The sequence below is a fragment of the Mytilus californianus genome, unplaced genomic scaffold (assembly GCF_021869535.1).
Source record: "Mytilus californianus isolate M0D057914Y unplaced genomic scaffold, xbMytCali1.0.p SCAF_3, whole genome shotgun sequence".
NCBI lineage: Eukaryota > Metazoa > Mollusca > Bivalvia > Mytilida > Mytilidae > Mytilus > Mytilus californianus.
Genome location: NW_026262679.1, coordinates 108882718 through 108900015, shown reverse-complemented (window position 1 = coordinate 108900015; position 17298 = coordinate 108882718). Strand labels below are relative to the sequence as shown.

General features: G+C 31.8%; 1 protein-coding gene across 5 annotated transcripts in view; it reads right to left on the bottom strand.

Annotated features, from left to right (window-relative positions):
* The window catches only part of LOC127735751 (complement C1q-like protein 3), an 88323-nt gene that overhangs the window by 36395 nt on the left and 34630 nt on the right, over nt 1-17298 (bottom strand). The window contains exons 1-3 of one of the 5 annotated variants that reach the window (XR_007998584.1): nt 13007-13118; nt 12533-12583; nt 11614-11675 (exon numbers count right to left, since the gene is read on the bottom strand). The exons of 1 other annotated variant lie outside the window; for it this stretch is intronic. Coding sequence is in view for 3 of the 4 variants with exons in the window: in XM_052246039.1 (XP_052101999.1) it covers nt 12533-12583; nt 13007-13094 (139 nt within the window). In the remaining variant the exon portion in view is untranslated. Of the gene's footprint in view, nt 1-7; nt 59-481; nt 589-11613; nt 11676-12532; nt 12584-13006; nt 13119-17298 lie in introns of those variants that run through there. 3 more of the 5 variants (XM_052246039.1, XM_052246038.1, XM_052246041.1) reach the window with 3 other exon arrangements.

The following is a 17298-nucleotide window of genomic DNA, read 5'->3' as shown; positions in this document are numbered from 1 at the left end:
ATCTTACCTGAATCTTTCTTTATCAACATTTCAACTACATCCTTCAGGAGGGAACCTTCTGAAATAAAAGGAATTAAAAAAAATTGTGTTTTAATTCAATTTTGTCTACAAGTTCACTGCCAAAAACTAAAGTTTGGTAAAGTATTGAACGCTAATTCTTATAAATTTAAATGCAAGCAACTTTATTATTTTTATGCATAAAACAATTGTTTAACTTCCTTATATACTTTTATTACCAATATAAACATTGGAAACAATTTGAAACGAAAAAAATATCAATCTTTTGCATTGGACTACGATGTGTTATTGTTGTGAGAGATTGTAACTGAATGTTTTTACTAGTTTGTTTTGCTTATTTGATGTATTGATGGAAAAAAGTAAAAGATAAAATATCATAGTGATTTTTTTATTTAAACTTTGTACTTTGGGTGTTAATTCAAAAGTCGTATATATTCTAAACAGAAGCTATAAAATTATTTACCTAGCTTAACATCACAAGATCCCATGATCATCTCTCCATATAAAACCAATGTAAGTACAGAGATGCTGTACATTATTGTTAGATTCATGATGTATTCAAAGAGAAGTAACTCTGGAAACTTGTAATATTTCAATTATTCTGTATTCTTTTATACTTGTGTTTTGTGATATAACATTACAAGGTCAGTGGAAATTGGAAAACTAAATGAAATTTGATATGTTTAATGAGTTTTTGTCATGCCAATATTTCTGGTAACAAAAGAATCAATTCGATTCTCAGAATCATACCTGCCAACTTTTCAAAATCTCCATTGGGGATTTCAAGTGCAAGAGGATCTAAAGTTCCTTATATATTGCCATAAGTGTTCTTAATCTACTACTATATTGTTCGAATGAGTAGATATGTGTTTAAATACCATTTTAACTCATTTGAATGCATGTTTTGAGGTCTTCAGTTTATATAATAAAGAATTTCAAAATTCAGGTAAACACCTCTGATGGGGGATATCCCAAGTCCAAAGTTGTTTCGTCCCACGTCGGTTCAGCCCTGTAACAAAATAATGAAAAATTTATATTAACATCGGAGGATATTGTGACATATCTGATTCAGGGTAAATGTAATTTTCACAAAGTATTGATGATTCATGACATCGAACATATGGAATATTGATATCCTGAAATATTTCAGGACCTCCATATTCGATTTCATGATATCCTGCAAAATTTCAGAACCTGTACAATTCGATTCAGGTCCTCAAATATTCTTGAAATCGAATTATGGAGGTCTTGAAATATTTAGGGAAGTCATCAATGATTTATGTATACCCTGAATTTGAATTATGGAGGTCCTGAAATATTATCTCCTTAAATGCAATAATTTTGATCAACTCCGTGTATGATTGGGCATAAAACAATAGATGTTAAATATATTCTAATCTTCTCCCAAACATTTTTTGGATATTGTTTTTTGACAGTTAGACTATCAAGGATAAAATCTAGTTTAGGTGATCAAATTTTTATTTTCAGAACAAATATAAAAATTGCCACCGCATACATCTGTGTGGTTTTTGATCTTTACTTAAGGAATGACTATGAAAAAATAACATCAAAAATGTGGTGCACACTGAATAATACTACTATCGCCAATCAGAAGACGTGTTACTTCCAAAATTAAATTATTCAGTGATGTAAATTGATAAAATTTAGCTTTTTTATTTTGTGATCTCTAACTATCAGATTCTAGATATCTCTAATGTCAGTTAAATACTGTCTCTGTTATATAACTGACCTAGGTATGCTGTTCAGCATCTCAACACTAGTAATTCAAATCACAAACAAAATGTGATCAAATATACCTAATGAATATTAAATATTTAAATATTCGTCGAAGGCCCACTTTTTTTACCGTCCCCCTTTTATGTTATTATAAAATTCCTAAACATTTATGTATAAAAATTCATAAACATCTTTATTTCTATTCCTTATAAATATTTTTGAAATTGGGGCCGGATCGATTTTAAATATGGAGCCGGATCGACTTAGGATGAAACGACTTGGGACGGATAGACTTGGGGCCGGATCGACATGAAAGCTTGCTATATATCATATTTTTTTCACACATTATTTTGTACATAAATCTGGCCGTTAGTTTTCTCGTTTGAATTTATTAACATATTTCAATTCGGGTCCTTTTATAGCTGACTATGCGGTATGGGTTTTGCTTATCATTGAAGGCCGTATGGTGACCTATAGTTGTTAATTTCTAGAGTTGTCTCATTGGCAATCATACCACATCTTTTTATTTTCATATTTACACTATACGTGAGAAACAACAAATACTAGTAATGCAAAGTATTCAGTACAATGTCAATCTGCTAAGTAGAATGCTAGTCACTATATACATATATGTCTGTGTAGTAACAGTTTCTTCAGCAGATATTTTTTTTGGAGTAAAATAATCTGATATTTATATGTAGATACAGTAGACACTACATGTGAGCTTGGACATAATATATTATAATAGTCCCAGATGTGAGAGAAAAATCTCAAATGCAATTTAAAGGACCGAGAGAGAAAAATCAGAAGCCGATTGTATGTCTTGTATACTAGGGTATCGGGTCCGTTCGCTCCCAATACACGTTTGCACCCGTCACGTTCGCATCCCACATGTTCGCCCCCTGGGTCCGTTAGCACATTTTTTTTAAATTCAAATACCGATTGAATTATTAGATGTCTTTAAGATGTAGAAATCGAAATATTTATATTTTCTTTAATGAAAATTCGGGAATTTCAAAATGAAATATTTGTGTTGGGGTATTTGATGAAGACTGTATGGACCACCAGACAAACCAGTTGACGATTTTCCGCCACAGTAGACTTTGAACTTTGAGGACAATTGTGACTGTTAATTTAATTTAATACATAAATTCAAACGAAAAATCTAACGGCCTGATATATGTCCAAACAATAAACGAAAACCCAAATATGATTAACAGCAACAAACGACAACTACTGAATTACAGGCTCTTTATGTCTGTAATTATTTGTATTTCATGCAATATAGTAAAATGTCTTCAAGAAGAAATAATAAAAGAAACCAGCATAACCAAATAACATCGTCCATGTTTATTTCTTTCTTGAAACTATTGTCACAGTGATAACTGAACCAAACTTTATACAAATAAAACAAAAGACAACGGCTGATTTCAAGGATAAAGGTTAAAAATCTATTCGTGACATTCTGAAAGTTGGTATGCACATTCAATATCTGATGAAAGTGTCTTTATTAGTTATTAAGGGCATCCGATACAGTTTCACATTATATTGTCATTTTTATAATTTTGAAATATGTTGTAGCCCTGGACGAGTTATAAAAGAAATCACCAAATAAAACATAGGTCACCGTGCTTGTTTTCGAGAAAATTGAGGCTGAAAATTGGGGATTTTTGCACTTTAGTAAAAAAGTTGAGCAAAGGTATAAAAATTTTGGAGTAGATATTCTTTGTCATATATTGATAAGATTGGATTCAATCTGAAGCTGTGACAAGTGAAAATAATGGAAAAAAAAATCCCGTCAAGAATGACTAGTTAATTATTCAAGCCATGCTTAAAATTACGGATAAGATGCTCAAATTGGGATATTTTTTTACCTTAAAATGTGGAAATCGAGAGGTTCATATAATGTCATTTTTCTCATTTTTCTACATTAACTGTCTTTTGTCATGCTTTATCGAAATAGCAAATACAAAATATATGTCACCGTGCTGGATTTGAAGATAAATCGCGATTCATCCTAAAAATTGCGTCCCCCCTTGGTAACCTCAACGTTAGCGCGAACATGCACGACGTCACTGGCTGACAATTTCGACGTCTCCCGCCAATTATGTCTGCAAGGTTATCGGCGACATTTTCCAAATGTTTATATATTGCGTATAAAGAGCTACCTTAAAATAACATTGTTATTGTTTGGAAATAAAAAAAAAAATGTGTATCATAAATACCTCTCTCTTTTATTCTGTTCATGTTCCAAGTGAGAAACATCTCAGGTATAGTTATTGCGGACTGTTGAATTTTTTTACGGCTTAATTTAAAGAATCGCGGCAATTTAGAGCTGGACATGTCGGAAATTAATGTACACACTCGTGTATTGTTGACGACCATATGCTGACCTCTAGATGTTTTTTTTTTGGTTGGTGGGCTGCTGTTTCATTGACATACCCCCAAAACATTATGTTATTCACATTTTTTATCTGGCAAAAATGATTCAATTTATATCTGAAAAAAACGGGACATGTTACCTATTTATGGAAAACTGGCCCTACCTCTTTTGGTTTTGTACTATTATATTGGCATACATTCTCCTCGTAATAACCAGTATTTCATGTTTTTTTTGTTTTTGTAAAAGTTTCGATTAAAATCGGAATACTTTCATTAGAGCGTAATTTTGTTAATAAATTACTATATACTAGTATTATTTTAAAAGTTGTATCATCGCTAATAATTGCGGCATACCATTATTATTGCGTTCTCTCATATTTGACATAAATAAATGGAATAAAATGTTCCGTGACGAAATTTACGTCTTTTAAAGTGTTGATGTGGAATTATAATGATTAAAACTGGATTTTTGCGCTATCTGAACTTTCGATATGAAATTTGACACAAATTGATATTGACTTTGCTTGTTACTAAAATGCATCGTAAACCTATTTTTTTTTTGTGTGCTGTCCGAAAATGTGATCCAAATCAAAGATCAGGAATGAATGATAATAAAAATGATAATTGGCACGCATTATATGTTAACACCAAAAGGGTCAGTCGTCTTGAGATTGCTCAGTATACGATATTTTGTTGACTTCATTGTTCAAGGCCTCACAGAAGCTTCAAAACGAGGAACAGCAGAAACAGTAATAAGTGTTTAGATTTCTTATGATTTTTGTCGAGCCTGCGACTTTTGTCGCAGAAAGCATGACATAGGGATAGTGATCCGGCGGCGGTGGCGGCGGCGGCGGCGGCGGCGGCGGCGTTAGCTAACTTCTTAAAAGCTTTATATTTTAGAAGGTGGAAGACCTGGATGCTTCATACTTTGTATATGGATGCCTCATGTTACGAAGTTTCCGTCATTCACATGTCCAATGTCCTTGACCTTATTTTCATGGTTCAGTGACTACTTGAAAAAAAAGTTTATATTTTTTGTAATGTTAAATTCTCTCTTATTATAAGTAATAGGATAACTATATTTGGTATGTGCGTACCTTGCAAGGTCCTCATGCCTGTCAGACAGTTTTCACTTGACCTCGACCTCATTTCATGGATCAGTGAACAAGGTTAAGTTTTGGTGGTCAAGTCCATATCTCAGATACTATAAGCAATAGGTCTAGTATATTCGGTATATGGAAGGACTGTAAGGTGTACATGTCCAACTGGCAGGTGTCATCTGACCTTGACCTCATTTTCATGGTTCAGTGGTTATAGTTAAGTTTTTGTGTTTTGGTCTGTTTTTCTTATACTGTATGCAATAGGTCTACTATATTTGGTGTATGGAATGATTGTAAGGTGTACATGTCTAGCTGGCAGGTGTCATCTGAACTTGACCTCATTTTCATGGTTCAGTGGTTATAGTTAAGTTTTTGTGTTTTGGTCCGTTTTTCTTATACTTTATGCAATAGGTCTACTATATTTGGTGTATGGAATGATTGTAAGGTGAACATGTCCAACTGGCAGGTGTCATCTGACTTTGACCTTATTTTCATGGTTCAGTGGTCAAAGTTAAGTTTTTGAGTTTTGGTCTTTTTTCTTATACTATATGCAATAAGTCAACTATATTTGGTGTATGGAAATATTCTATGATGTACATGTCAGTCTCGCATGTTTTATTTGACCTTGATCTCATTTTCACGGTTCATTGCTCAGTGTTAAGTTTATGTGTTTCAGTCTGTTTTTATTCTTAAACTATAAGCAATAGGTCAGCTATATTTGTTGTATGGAAGGATTGTAAGCTGTTCATGTCTGTCTGGCATGGTACATCTGACCTTGACCTCATTTTTACGATTCATTGGTCAATGTTTAGTTTTCTTGGTTAAGTCTGTTTCTTAGAAACTATAAGCAATAGGTCAACTATATTTAGTGTATTGAATGATTGTAAGGTGTACATGTATTTCTCGTTTGGTTTATATGACCTTGACTTCATTTTCTTGGATCATGTTAAGTTTATGTAATAGTTGTAGTAAGCTTTCATTTAGGACTATCAACATAATATCAATGGTTAGTAAAGAAGGCGAGACATTTCAGTGTGTGCACTCTTGTATATATCAAAATGTTAGAATCAAAAGCATTAATCTTAAAAGCATAGAAGTTGACGTGTGTAAGAAACATAAGTTGGAGCATCGTTTATACTAAATACCGTTCAAGCAGTTTTTTTTTATTACACGCATGACGTCCCGCCCAAAGTGACGTTTTGTGGGAATTCGAACGCTTTAAGGTCGCGCCAATAGTTAACTCCCTTGAAACTGTATCGGATGCCCTCAAAGTCAAAGGTGTCAATTGCAAGCTAAACATTGCAATTTATGGTCGCACTGTGCAAAGGATACATATATATATATTTTTAGTTAAAATGCAATGAGATACGCTACTTCACGATTATTCACTAAAATATTTACATTTCTACAGTACAACTACTTCGGGTGTTTATAAGTTGATGATCCTTGTAAAAATTGAGCAGGATATTGTTAGAATCTCAAAGTACACGTTGGAATTTTTGATTCTGTGAATTTACATAAAGATTGAAAGACTTTTTGAAAATGGCCCTGGTGTGAAATGTATTCAGGATAAATTGTCCCTATATTCTTTTGAAAGCTAGCCATATATTTTCTATGATGATACTTATGAACTTGTTTGTCTTTTCTTCGACTTTCGTTATAGTAATTGGTATCTTCCGCCTCTTTTTTTCATTTTGGAATAACCAATTCATTAAATGTTTTTTTTTTATTTAAGGAATTTTGTAAAGCTTCAGAAACAGCAAAACATCTTGTTTACACAAGAAGCCAGTCAGACAATGACAACAACATTTATAAACTAGATTTGCAAAAGCGGATGGCACCCTCGTCCTCCAATTGAAAGGGTAACGGCAGCCATTTAAAAATTTTCAAAGTCAATTAGCGCATCTACACATGCCAATTAACATTTTTGTGAATCTTCACTAATTTTGGAGCATTTTGAAATTTGGACATTTTGGCTGTTTCCATGGTAACGGTGACCATTTTCAAAATTCCAAAGACAGATGCCACATTGGCATATGCCATGTTACATATCCATAAAGTTTTATTGGGTTTGATCTATTATTCTTTAAGAAAATGCAGCATTAATGTGTTTTCCCATAGGGTCAATGTTAAGCAGGTAACATTAATGGTTCAATTATTTGATAGTACATGATATGATGTGAGAATTTCATTTCATTCAATTCGATGACACTGCTGGTGGACGTTTCGTCCCCGAGTGTATCACCAGCCCAGTATTCAGCACTTCGGTGTTGACATGAATATCAATTATATGGTCATTTTTATAAATTAACTGTTTGAAAAAAGTATGAATTATTCGAAATACTAAGGATTTTTTTATCCCAGGCATAGAATAGCTTAGTCTATATTGGCACAACGTTTTGGAATTTTGGGTTCTCAATGCTCTTCAACTTTATACTTGTTTGGCTTTATTACTATTTTGATCTGAGCGTCACTGATGAGTCTTATGTAGACGAAACGCGCGTCTGGCGTATTAAATTATAAGCCTGGTACCTTTGATAACTATCATTTTAGGTTTTTCACAGTCAGCCTAATGGTCTCATGGTTCTTGCTTTACGTGTGGGAGGTCATTGGGTTGACCTGTATAATTGTTATACCCTCCTTATGGTAATATGGGTCAATATCTCCAGTGGGCCTCAAAATAAGGAATACAATTATGATAATCATGCAAACTAAAAATTTCTTTGCAATGAACGATATTGGAAATGGTGTTATTTCTTAAAAATTGACTGAGCTTAACCATTACTGTTTTTAAGGGCAGAAAACAATACAATAAAGAAAAACTTTGGAGTTATTACTGTGACTTGACTGTAAGTGTTGCTCTCCATCTATTGCAGTTCATTCAAAAATCTGACCCAATTGTAATTTTTTTATCAATCCTAACTGCTCAACTGGTCAGAAATTTTAACAGCTTCTGTAGAAAATCTCAGTCTAGTCATTAAAGTGCAAGGTGATAGAATAAAGCATGTTTTTTTTTAGTTTGAATTGTTTCATATTTTGTTTTGTTAAGCCTGTTATAGCTGACTATACAGTTCAGCTTTTGCTCATTGTTGAAGGCAGTACAGTGACCTACATGTATAGTGGCTTTAATCCACATTATTGTGAGAGAGAAAAACAGTACACACTGACCTCAGATATTCTAGAATTGATCTACTACCATATTCATATGTCACTTAAACATATAATTTAGGCTTTATTAACCTAATTGGTTTTAAGTCTGTGTTTAGATCTCAGATACGAATTAGCAACCTTTATCTATCTTATGTTTTTGTGGAAGATGCAGCCTTTGAAAAGAAGGTAATTTGAACTATGAACATTAAGGATAAATGTTTTTTTTTTATTTTTGACATGATAAATTTGTAAACCTTCATGGATATCAAACTTCGGCAGATGCTAATCTTCAAGACCAAAAATTAGCATCTTAAAAAAAATTAGAACTTTTTTTAATATTGTATTTTACTGATAAATGGACTCACATTTTGGTTTTGGGGTTTTTCTCATTGTTGAAGGCTGAACGGTTGCCTATAATTGCTTACATCCACTTCATTTGAACTATGGTGGAAAATTGACTCATTGGCAATCACAATAATAGATGAAATCACAATTTTATGTTCCTTTTAAGAATACTAGATTATTTACCTGACTTTTATATATTGATAATTGTTGTAATGACATTAACAATACCGAAAGAAACAGATGTGTTAAATAGTGATACAGAAACTTAATAAGATTAATCATGGTAATTTACTACATTATGACAAATACAGATTTCATGAGAGGCTCTTTTATCTTTGTTTTTAAAGCTCACTTTGCCCGATAAAAGTTTGGTTAGCTGCTTTTGGTATCTTTTTGAATTTGCCGTTTTTCATCCATTTGTCTGACAAAATATATGTATTAAAAAGTATCTCCTTAAAAATTACTTGGCAATTTTTAGAAAACTTGACCAAAATCATCCCTAGGATGTTAAGTTTGAAAATTGCATCATAATATTCTCACCTGCCAAGAAACATGGCTGTCATTATGGGGAGGGAGGGAAAGTTATAGACCAATTGCATTCTTTTTATCTTTTAGTTATACAGCCTTTGTGACATATCATCTTGAATATTCATGAAATGTTTGCAACTGGACTTCAAGCAAACAATAATCAATTAATCCATGGCATATTTTGTTTTTTTCCTATCCACCTATCCATCTCTCACTCAGTTTGCCCCAAAAAATTTGTCAACAAAAATTCTCAACAAACACTTAATATTGGAATGAAACAAAACATTATACCATTACCTCACAGCATTGGTGCTCCTCCTAGTTTAGTTTTTATCAGAATCATTTTTTTTTATTTGGCAAATACAATCTGTACCATTTCTACATTTAAGAAAGTTACCAGCATAGAATAGGAATAGGATTAAAACTTGACACAATTACAACGTACCAAGTGAAAATGTACAACTCCTAAAAATGTATTTTACTGTTTTATCAATGATTTAATAAATTTCCAACTGCAAAACATTGACTTGACACTTCTTTTTCATGTTAGGGAGTTTGTCAACATAAAACCTATAATTAGAAGGGTAACAAAACAGGACTGGAGGTAAATGTGGGATAGTCTGATACCATATGTAGTTGTGCATCTCATGTTTTTTTAACCTTTGCTTGGCATTGAATATGGATGCCACTACTAAACATAGTTGTTGCATAGCAACTTAAAAAAAATCTTACATTGAAATAAATAGGCTATTTTCAATTAGACTAGATCTAAATACATGTTTCAAAGTGTACCCACCAAGCTTTTGGGTCAATTACTTTAAAATGCATTAGGTCGAATTACTATAACTATTGATTTTTAAAGTAGTCTTTAAATAAGGGTATAACGGAGTAGGGGCAATAAGGCCCTTATTTAGCCCAAAGAATTTTGAAAATTAAAAAGTAACCATATATTTTCTAACATTTGTTCTAACCGTACTAAGATACAAGGTGTTAGGAAAAGAAAAAAAGTCGCATTTAACTAGTTACCATGGCAACAATCCATGATGAAATATTTATATTTGGTAAAAATATTATGATTTTCCATGTTTTTAATCAATCTTTAAATATAATTTAGATCGGAAAAGTATGTGTCAACCCAAGAAACAACTTTATATTTGGTGATATAATGGAAATAGCTATCGTAAAGCTTCTGTAAAATTATTTTGTTGTTTCTTGGCCGCGCACGATGTTTCCACACAGGATATATATGGATGGAATACTCAATAAATACTGCACTTTTCTTCTTTCTCTTCGAAAGTGTCCATGTTAAAATTAATTTTTGTGTCCTAACATAAAAACTCTAGTGTAATTCATATATATTTCTTGACCTAATGCATTTATCAAACAAAATGTGCAAATTTAAAATAGTTCTTAAAACTTAATGTTTCTATGGCCAAAATGGGCCTTAATGCCCTTGTCAGCTACTGATATTATATAAGATACATTTTTTTCTTGTTATCTATTTATTGGAAATGACTCTGTTCTCTATCCAGGTAATACAAATGTATAGATTTGTTGTCTATTGACCAAAAGTTATTGACATCTATCAAAGCTAGCCAGATTTTTTCTTTAAAACTGTTATACAAAAAAATATTGCAGAAGAACATAAAATTAATCCAAATGTTAATATATGGAGGCAACAGCTGAAGAAGATGGGTAATATAAATATGTAATATCATATGTAGTTGTGCATCTTGGGCACAGTACCTAAATAATATTTCAAATTCAGATAATTTTTTATATGTACAAACATGTATCTTAATTATGGAAAAACTTAGAATTTCTAAGGAGCCTTCTGTTACTTTGACTTGACCTTAATTTTTCAATTGAGCACTTATTTATAATATTATTTGTAATATATATCTATGATGACTAAATAACCAGCAAGAACAAGAAGACACAACCAAAATCAGATCCTAATTTCATTATAATGATAAATCAATGAAAATTTTATTATCCTTTATTGAGCAATAAGATTACCCGAAAATGTGTTGTAATTCATTGTGTTGCTAAAAACAGTGTAACTGGAATAAGACTTTACAGCTATTTGATCCCCTTTCTGCAAATCCAATATCATACTGAGTGTTCCTTGTTGGTAAGTCGAACCTTTTATGGACACACTGGATACTCTAGTATTATTGTGCCAAAGACTGGCAACCAAGGTTTTTCCACGATCACTATTAACAATTGAAGAAAATTGATATACTCCTGCAATAGGCGCAGTAAATATACGAGTGCTTGGGTTGTAGCCATTTAGTTTGTTAGTAAAAACTCTGTCGAATTTTATTATCTCATTTTCTGAAAGTGATTTTGACTTTGTTAAGGCAGCTGAAAAGGCAGGAATTTTCTTCCTATTGAATAACGAACAGCCGTTATCTACAAGAATAAAGCATATAATAGTTAAATATTGATTTGAGTAGTTACTCAATAACTTTTAATCCTTCCGTTTCAAGTGGAATATAAGACCTTAGAAGTTTTCACATTGTTTAAATATATGATTTTGTATTAGGTAGAACTTCAATTTCTTGAAATGGACCATCATATTTGAAACTTTAGCTAATTACATTTGGATACAAGTATGTCATGGGTAAAATGCAAGAATATATCTAATATCTAGTAAATTATGATATATATGGAGGAAATCTTGCAATGTGAAAACGCTGATATTCATGATATACCTTCATCCAGGTAAGATAAACAACAAAGGCACATCACTGAAACTGCCACTAACAATAGACTTATTTGGAGCTATTGCCCTTTTATGGCAATATTTTTATCAATTTTTGGCAAGATGGTTTCAAAGATATTCATATTTGAAACTTCTCAACCAATTTAAAGCAAACTTGATTCCTTGATGTGTTCTTATTTTAGTTTACAAATTGTATAGCAGTCCATTTACCAATGTAGCTGTCTTTACTGAATATAATAAAGACTTAGGAATAAAATGAAAATAATCGTCTAAAAAGTTAAACACTGAAACCGATAGGGAAAATCTGACAGAGGCAGCACATTTAAAGAAGTCAAGATCTACTGAAAAACTCATTTTCTGCAATATTCATTCTGAAAGCACTTGAAAAGCATCATATATTAATAAAAAAAATAAATTGTTGTTCTTGAAAAGAATTAACACTGAAAAAATGGCAAGTAATAACAGTCATACATTTCTTCCAAGGTGAGCGATACAGGCTCCTAATAACTTAACTGGTTTGATTAATCAAATACTTGAATCTTACCTGAATCTTTCTTTAACAATATTTCAACTACATCCTTCAGGAGGGAACCTTCTGTAATAAAAGGAATGTTAACATTTGTGTTTTAATTCAATTTTGTCTACAAGTTCACTGCCAATAACTAAAGTTTGGTAGAGTATCGAACGCTTATTCTTATTAATTTTAATGAAAACAACTTTAATATTTTAATGCACAAAACAATTGTTTAACTTCCTTGTATACCTTCATTACCTATATTAACATCGGAAACAATTTGAAACGAAAAAAATTCAACCTTTTGCATTGGATTATGATGTGTTATTGTTGTGAGAAATTGTAAATGATTGTTTTTACTAGTTTGTTTTGCTGATTTGACGTATTGATGAAAAAAAGTAAAAGATGAAATATCACAGTGATTTTTTTTTATTTTAACATTTTACGTTGTGTGTTTATTCAAAAGTCGTATATATTCTAAACAAAAGCTATAAAATTATTTACCTAGCTTAACGTCACAAGATCCCATGATCATCTCTCCATATAAAACCAATGTTAGAATAGAGATACTGTATATTATAATTAGATTCATGATGTATTCAAAGTGAAGTAACTCTAGAAACTTGTAATATTTCAATTATTCTGTATTCTTTTATACTTGTGTTTTGTAATATAACATTACAAGGCCAGTGGAAATGGGAAAACTAAATGAAATTTGATATGTTTAATGAGTTTTTGTCATGCAAATATTTCTGGTAACAAAAGAATCAATTCGATTCTCAGAATTATTCCAAAGTGTATACCTGTATATAATAACAAATAGTCAAAGAAACTTAAACTAATGCAGATTTTGTTTTGATGGAAGCTCAAAGGAATTCCTACTATTGTATTATAGCCTTTAAAACAGGAAAACCAACATATTAAAACATGAATACTACAAGAATAGGCAACTCTAAATGTAAAAATATGACAATATCATAATCTTATAATGAAAGGTCTTATTTGCTTCGAAACTCAGGAAATAATACATCTCCCTTAATGTGTCCAGCCAACAATAAGCCAATAAACAACAAGCGACATAACTTGCATTTTTATCAAGGGTTATAAGCAGCGGGGTCTGAGAGTTCTTACTATGAAATAAAAATCTGCAAAATAATCGAGATTTTACAACTAGGCTGGGTTACACTGCCCCTTTTTCGTCCTCAAATGTGTTTGTGGCCCTAACCATTTAGGAAAAAGGGTGCAAAAACAATACTTTTATAATACATTGTATAAATTGCTTATTTCTTGACCAATTTCACTGGGGTTTAATTCAAAGTCTTGAATTTTTGGGATTCTTGAATATGCTGAATTTAACTGTGTTTTGAGATTTTGGATTTTAGGCCTTGTTTTTTAAATTGGTCCTCATTGAGATCCAAAGGGTCCAAAATTAAACTTTGTTTGATTTCATAACAATAATGACTTATTGGGGTTCTTTGATATGCCGAATGTAACCCAGTATTTAGATTTTTAATTTCGGGGCCAGGTTTTAAAATTGGTCAATATTGAGGTCAAAAGGGTTCAAAATTAAACTATTTAATATTAAACAAATTAATTGAAAGGGTTCTTTGATATACTTAATCTAAATCTGTATTAAGATTTTTGATTTTGGGACCAGTTTTCAAGTTGGTCCAAATCGGGATCCAAAATTAAATTTTGTTTAATTTCAACAAAAAATGAATGTATTGGGTTCCTTGATATGCTGGATCTAACCGTGTATTTAGATTTTAGATTTTGGGCCCCGTTAACAAATTGGACCACATTGAGGTCCAAAGGGTCCAAAATTAAACTTTTGATTTCCTTCAAAAATTTGATTTTGTTGGGGTACTTTGATATGCAGAATCTAAGCATGTATTTAGATTTTGGATATTGGACCATAATAGGTAAATGTCCAAATTTCAAATTTTTAAGTTCTTAGACAACATTCATTCTGTGTCAGAAACCTATGCTATGTCAAATATTTAATCACAATCCAAATTCGGAGTTGTATTGCATAATTAATAGAAATTGTAAGTAGATTCATAGTTAAAAATAGATACAGCTTCAAATTCTAATTTTAGAGAAGAATTATGTATAAATATAGTTTGACATTTACTGTTCATTACTAGATATTTGAAAAATAATTAAAGGACTTCGTGCAAGGTTTGTTTGTAATTCTGTATAAATTAATTTTCATAATGCTATATAATATATTATATATATTTTAGTTTTTTTTTATGAACGAACCTTTTAAAAACTTAGCTAATATTGTCTATTAACAAATAAATTTATTAAATTATTGGTGTGCTTTGATATGCTGAATCTAACCGTGTATTTAGATTTTGGATATTGGACCATAATAGGTAAAAGTCCAATTTCAAACTTTTCAGTTCTTTGACAACATTCATTCTGTGTCAGAAACCTATGCGGTGTCAAATATTTAATCACAATCCAAATTCAGAGCTGTATCAAGCTTGAATACAGTGTCCATACTTGTCCCCAACTGTTCAGGGTCCTACCAAACTGCGCCCAGCGGAGCATTTTATTCTAGTCTGATATTATGTTTTATTGTTACACCACTGTCCTAGGTTAAGGGAGAGCTGGGCACCAACAAACATATTTAATCCCACCACATTCTCATGTAACAATAAAAGACGCACCTTACGAACTAGAAAACTTATACATTTGTACTCAGATGTTTAGATTTGGTAAAGTAGTTCCAGGCTCTATAAAACGAGGCGTCATCATAGACACAAACATCGAAAATGGGTCTCGGTATATTGATATTCTGGAATGTGATGCAGTGCTCCCGAATAGAACATCATTTGGTCGTTTTGAAGTAAGACTTTTTGCTGATAACAATCGCACTCCATGTATATACTGTCACATCACAGGTCATCCTTCATACAGATGTAAGGACAAACCAAGTCTCATGAATCAAAAGAGATGTTACAATTGTTGTGGTATAAGTCACGTAGCTAACGCCTGTACAAGTGAAGGATACTGCTCTTACTGTAACGTCAAAGGTCACGCCAGACGAGACTGTGAACAGTTCAAACAGGAAACAGAAAAAAAGGAATTGGGCAGTTATGGTCCTGAAATATTAGAGGGAAGACAAGACAATACAAAAAACATTCACACTGACGAAGATGACGAAGAATCCATCTCATCAGACAACGCAAATTGTGAAAGAGAGACCGTGTGTGTTCTCCTTGGAGCATCTAATTGTATTAGGCTCGGACATATCGACGATTCGTTAGTAAACGCTTCAATATCTGGAGGATCCTTTGACAAAATTGAACAAAACATTGATCTAGCTTTTCAAAAAACTGAAAACAAAGATATTGAAAAGGTTGTTATCTGTTTAGGCACAAATGACATAAGTAGAAATAAAAGTGACTCTGATCAAATAAACCTTCTTGTAACAAGCGCTGTCAATCGTGTGAAGTCTAGCTTTCCAGAGGCACAAATAGGCCTTTGCAATATCATACCGCGTAAAGGCAACGGCGCTCAATTTCAGAAAATAAATGAAACAACCAAAAATGTAAAAAGTTTCATGAAAAAACTTTGTGTTCGAGAACAATCTGTAGCATTTGTTGATATAAATGATCAATTTTATAAACACGGAGCTGTAATCAGAGCGTTGTTTGATAAAAATGACAGTAGCGGTGTACACATCAGCACAGAAGGCGCACAAAGAATTAACAGTAAACTTTGTGAGTTTCTTCATATTCCAAATACGAATTTAACCGTATCAAACACTCCGGTTGATCGCAAACGCAACAGGAGTGACAAAACTACTCCAACATCTGCAGACCGGACATCCAAAGTATCAAGAAAAGAGACAGGCATAGATTATGATTAAACCATGTAAATAAACACTCAAGACTATTTTAATCTGATTTTACTGTTAAAAAAATATTTAGAAAAAAAACAAAACAAAAACACAAATGTATCACTGTAAATATCATGTCCACTTTTTTAAACATATTTTTCGTATGTATATTGTATTTAGAAGTATTTCGTTTATATGCCTATATGTATATACTGCAAAAAGTGCAAAAATTGCTAAGATGTACCAAATTGTAATGTTATATATGGAGAACATGAATAAGTATCGGTTTATTAGACCTATTACGGTTTTAAAACGACGCTTAATAATTAAAGTTTTACCTGATTTGTTTACACACAGGTATACACATGAACGATCCGTTAAGTTTATTTTACCTAATAGACATAACCAGGTTCAAAGCATTCAAGTGAAACATTTAAATGACGAAAGAAAGAAAAAAAACCTATTCGAACTTAATATGTCTTTGTCAATTGCTTCAATAAATGTAAATGGTTTACGAAACAATAAAAAAACGAGATGTGATTTTTAATTGGTTGGTTTCAAAAAAGTTTGATATCATTTGTCTACAAGAAACACACTGTTCGAAATCTGATATTGATAACTGGGGTAATGACTGGATTAAATTTGGGGTAGGTGAATCCGTTTGGAATTGTGGAACTTTTGATTCAAGGGGAGTGGGATTCCTTTTGCAAAAGAAATTTTCCGAAAATGTAACTTTTATTAATCACGATGAAAACGGAAGATGTCAAATGTGTGATATAAAAAGAGATAATGCTGTATATCATATTGTTAATGTATATACACCGATCAACGGTTCCGATAGAAAGACTTTTTACGAAAATTTGCGTAATTTAAATAAAATGTATGACGATGATAGCGTTGAACACTACACCGTATTATTAGGAGACTTTAATTGTACTTTAGA